At 50.5% G+C, this 4,604-nt stretch overlaps 1 protein-coding gene across 1 annotated transcript in view; it reads right to left on the bottom strand.

Annotated features, from left to right (window-relative positions):
* LOC106810216 (PHD finger protein 14-like) overlaps positions 1 to 4,604 on the bottom strand; it is a 23,996-nt gene that overhangs the window by 1,680 nt on the left and 17,712 nt on the right. Inside the window, exons 17-18 of the mRNA XM_014813500.1 lie at positions 2,261 to 2,479; positions 1,664 to 1,807 (exon numbers count right to left, since the gene is read on the bottom strand). Of these exons, the coding sequence (XP_014668986.1) occupies positions 1,664 to 1,807; positions 2,261 to 2,479 (363 nt within the window). The remainder of the gene's footprint in view (positions 1 to 1,663; positions 1,808 to 2,260; positions 2,480 to 4,604) is intronic.

The raw sequence follows: 4,604 nt of genomic DNA, 5'->3' as shown, positions 1-4,604 counted from the left end.
TCTCTCTCCCTGTCTCTCTCTCTCTCTCTCTCTCTCTCTCTCTCTCTCTCTCTCTCTCTCTCTGTGTGTGTGACGACGATGTACGTAACTTCACACGTATAGCGTACCACGGCATGGCGTACGCAGGGGCAATAAATACATAGCCAGGTAATAGGTGTATATTATACAACGCAATAAATTACGAAATAATGATGCGTGAACTGGCTGTTGGAAAATAGTGGCGACGTATAACACTGCGTCGGTAGAGACATATTAGCGACCGGGTTACTGGCCTTCCTGCTCAATTGAATGCCGACAGTTTAAGATTTCGCGCTATGACCGTATTAGCCGTTAAATACACGATGGGTGACTAGAATATCTGCAGCAGTTTAGATCGCCCTGATGAATTACCATAGGATACCTATCATATTATCAGGAACGAATAATAATAGATCTAAGGAGTGACTATAATAATCTAGGAATTGGATCTAGGAAATATGATCTGAAAATAGGATCTAAAAAATAAAAATAAATTCTATTATTTTTCAATCTTGTTATAATTTTGCATAGTAATAATTTTTCGATAGAGTACTATAGGTTTCCAGTACGTAAATAAGTAGATTCGCGATAAAGTATTATAATGCCCGAGAAGTTAAAACAGATGGAGTAATTGTAAAAGAAAAAAAAAACACGCAAACAGATACGTCAAACAAACACATGCATTAACAAAATTATGCACATGCCTGTGGGCATAAAAATTCAGAAATTCGACAAGATAATTAAATTACATTGATAAACAATGCAGTAATGTGGATATTTCCCATTGTAGCACGGGAATATTATCAAAAAAGAAATGAAAGTGGGTTGCAGTCTGTGTGTGCGTGTGCGTGTTTGTGTGCGTGTGTGCGTGTACGTGTGTGCGTATCTGTGTGTGTGTGTGTGTGTGTGTAAATACAGCTTAATCGTACATCACCTACTTGCTATTGGTTTCTTCCTTTAGATGTATAAACACGATCGGGCGCAATGGGGACTAGTAAAACGATATACAGCTCGACATTAGGTTTATGCGTGGTCTTTATAGACTATCCAAGTCCATATATATGACGGGTACAGCCACGTTTGCGATTATACAGCCTAATTAATCGACTGACACCTAGCTTCTAGTACGGTAACTATATGCACGTTGCATTCGCATCCAACGGTCGGGGTAGCGAAAACACAGCGTGTAGCGTTTACGTTAACGGCAACTGTTATTGTCGGTTTATTAAAATTTCAACGCGGCAACCGTATACATGCACGCGCGGTAGTTGTAGCACGCTAATAAAAAGAGAGAGAGATAGATAAAAGAAAGAGACAGATAGATTGAGAAAAAAAGAGAGGGACAGAGAGAGTGAAAGAGTGAGGGAGAGATAGAGAGGGGGAAGGAGAGAGATAGAGAGGGGGAGGGAGAGAGATAGAGAGAGAGAGACATAGAGAGAGATAGAGAGGGGAAGGAGAGAGATAGAGAGAGAGAGAGAGAGATAGAGAAGAGGAGGGAGAGAGATAGAGAGAGAGAAAGAGATGGCAAGAGAGAGATAGCGAGATAAAGAGAGCGAGAGAAAGAGAGAGAGAAAGAGACAGAGACAGTGACAGAGACAGACAGACACAGAGAATCAGCGAGCCGGAGACTCGCGGCACACACCGACCTGACGAGGTTGCTGTTGCTGCCGGCTCCCCCACACTTGTCGCACATGACCCGCACGTCGCGCGGCGTCCGCTGCCCGAAGCTCATCCGCCGCCGCTTCGGCCGCTGCTGCCGACTGCAGCTCTCTCCTCCGTCACCCGTCAGCTGCGCAGCGAGAGAGAAGCCATGCACGCGACGATTACATCCCGAGAGGAAGCCAAGATTGTTGCCGACACGATATTTTCGATGACCGCCTGCTCGCCGTTTGACGACGACATTTACTTTAACATTGCTTTAACTTGTCACAAGATGGTGTCAACCAAGTGTCATGCAGCAACTAGTTTGTGTGCGTGCGCGCGCGCGTGTGTGTGTGCGTGTGTGTGTGTGTGTGTGAGCATGCGTGTGTGGGTGTGTGCGTGCGTGTGCGCGTGCGTGTGTGCGTGTGTGCGTACGTGTGTGTGCGAGCATGCGTGTGTGGGTGTGTGCGTGCGTGCGTGCATGCGTGTGTGCATCTGCGTGCGTGCGTGCCCCTGCGCGTGCGCGTGTTTGCGTGTGCGTACGCGCATACGTGCCTGCGCGTGTGTGTGCGTAGGGGAGGCCATGCCTTACAACACCAACCTTGGAGTCATGGCTCTCCATGCTTTCGTCGTTCAGCTCAGCCGTTTCATCGAGCATCGTCTGCATCTCACCGCTCTCGTTCAACTCTACCGTCTCCACCTTCCTCTTAGCCGCCGCCACCTTCCCCACCGTCTCCTCTCCGACCCCCTCGATCAGCTTCTTCTTCGCCCTCCGTTTCTTCGGCGGTTTCTTCACGTGTAGCTTGCCATCCTCCTGGTCCTGCGTTACATTGCCGGGTAAATATCACATGCATGCATTGCTGAATCGCACGTCGACAGCGATGGCAACAAAACAAACAGTTTTGGTCGACTTCTACTTCTAATATCTTTGCATACATCGTGGCAAGGGTCTCTGCTGTGGGAAGCTTAGTTTTTGTGGCGCAGCACAACCGGACGATTAGACGAGGAGTCACCATGTGCACACACACACGCACGCACACACGCACACTCGCACACATGCACGCACGTACACCACCCACCCACACCTAGCCCCCCACCCACCCGTGACCGTGCGTGCACAGCCTGACCACGTCGAGCAGACGCCCCTGGGGCGTGCAGCCGATGACGTCACGCGCGGCGCGTTTATGGCGGCCATGCTGCCGCTCGCTGCGCGCCGTGCCGGCAGCCGGTCACCTGTGTTTTCCGCGTCGACCCGCCGCCGCCGTCGCGTGTTGAGACTCCGCTCTTCGCGCCAATAAATACCTCCGAGAAACATCCGCCGCATCCTGCGACGCCGGCGCGCCGCCGCCCCGCGGGGCGCGGACGCGCAGGGGGCGCCGCCGCCGCGCGTTCGCGGCCGGCGAGATTTAACGGGGCGAAGGTAAGACGCGAGACGGGATAATAACCGGACGTTTTTCTCGAGGAGCGCGGAATGCAACGCGATCTGCATTCACGATCCGAGCGATCCCGAGGAATGCCGCCGTCTTCTTCTTCCCGGGGGCCGCAACGAAGAAGCAGAAGAACTCGGCGGATATCAGCGAAATTTTTTGGCGGTGTTGGTTCGCGGAAGACGCAGCAAACGTCGAGCGTACGTAAAAACACAGCGGTTGTATCCAACGTGTATGAAGTCGATGGATATCCTGGTCTTTGGTAGGTACTCGGTAGACACTCTAAACTTTGTCGATCTTTTTTTTTGGGGGAGGGATTGTTGGAAGGAAGGCTTTCCGAAATCTCATTTGTGGTTGAATATCATCACATTTAAACATAATGTTTTCTCCCAGAAAATATTTATTGGAAATCTGCCGACTGTGCACAAGTCATTGTCGGAAGCCACGACATTACATCGCGCTTCAGGAAAATCGAAACAAGCGTGAAAATTCCATATTTAGTCGCACTGGCGGCGCATTTATTTGAGCGTATAGAACCGGGTTGCCACGGGCAACCAGAAGCTACCACTGAGCCAGCCAACACGAGCGACTCACGCACATACTACGCGCTCTTGGCACAATCTACTCCACAGGCGCTGCCTGCTGCCACCTGCTGGCCAAATAAAATATTATGCGATGAGGATTGAAGAAATGTGCGTACTGCACGCCTGCCTTACAGTCTTACAGTCTCAGCCAGCTGCTCCTACACTCCGACTCAGTCAGCACGTCGATACTCCAACTACTCACTCATCTTGTCCCATATGTTGCGCTGCGGCTCGACCTGCTGGTCTTGACCTTGCACGTGCGTTCCAAGGTCATCCGTCGGCGCGCCCTTGGATTCACCGCCAGAGTTGTTAAGGTCGTGGAGCAGGATCTGAAGTGACGGTGGCGCCACCTTCGCCGGCGCCGCGGCGGCTTCTTTCGACGGAGGGTCTTGAGTGATATTGGTGGCGGTGTCGGCAGACTTGACATCGAGTTTGCTGGGATCCGCGGCAGACGATTCTCCAGCTTCCTCCGTGGGGGGCTTCCCCTCTTCCTTTGTCGTCCCGTGCTCCCCCTCTTCCTCCTCCTCCTCCTCCTCCTCCACCGCCTCCTCTTCACCATCATCGCTAGAATCCTGCAATTTGTGAAAAGATCTTTAGCATTTACTGCAAAAAATATAATAATATGATAATACAACTGCTTATCATATAAAATATATTTGAGTTCGTATGTATGTATCTATGTATGTATCTTCCCTATAGGCGGCCAAACCGCCCAAGCGATCTGGATGCAATTTTCACAGGGCCATCTCTTATACCCGGGGAGTGTTCGTAGCTGAAAAAAACCTGCCAAACCGTCAAACTCACCGAAAAACCCCTCAATTCGTCAATCTTCACACATTGTCAGCACTGACTTTACAGTGCTGCCACACACAGCAAAAATCGATCACTCATTCCATCAAACCGTATTGTGAAACCGAAACCGAGCACCGAGCTA

This window comes from Priapulus caudatus, unplaced genomic scaffold (genome assembly GCF_000485595.1).
Source record: "Priapulus caudatus unplaced genomic scaffold, Priapulus_caudatus-5.0.1 Scaffold421, whole genome shotgun sequence".
NCBI lineage: Eukaryota > Metazoa > Priapulida > Priapulimorpha > Priapulimorphida > Priapulidae > Priapulus > Priapulus caudatus.
This window is presented reverse-complemented; position numbering and strand designations above follow the sequence as displayed.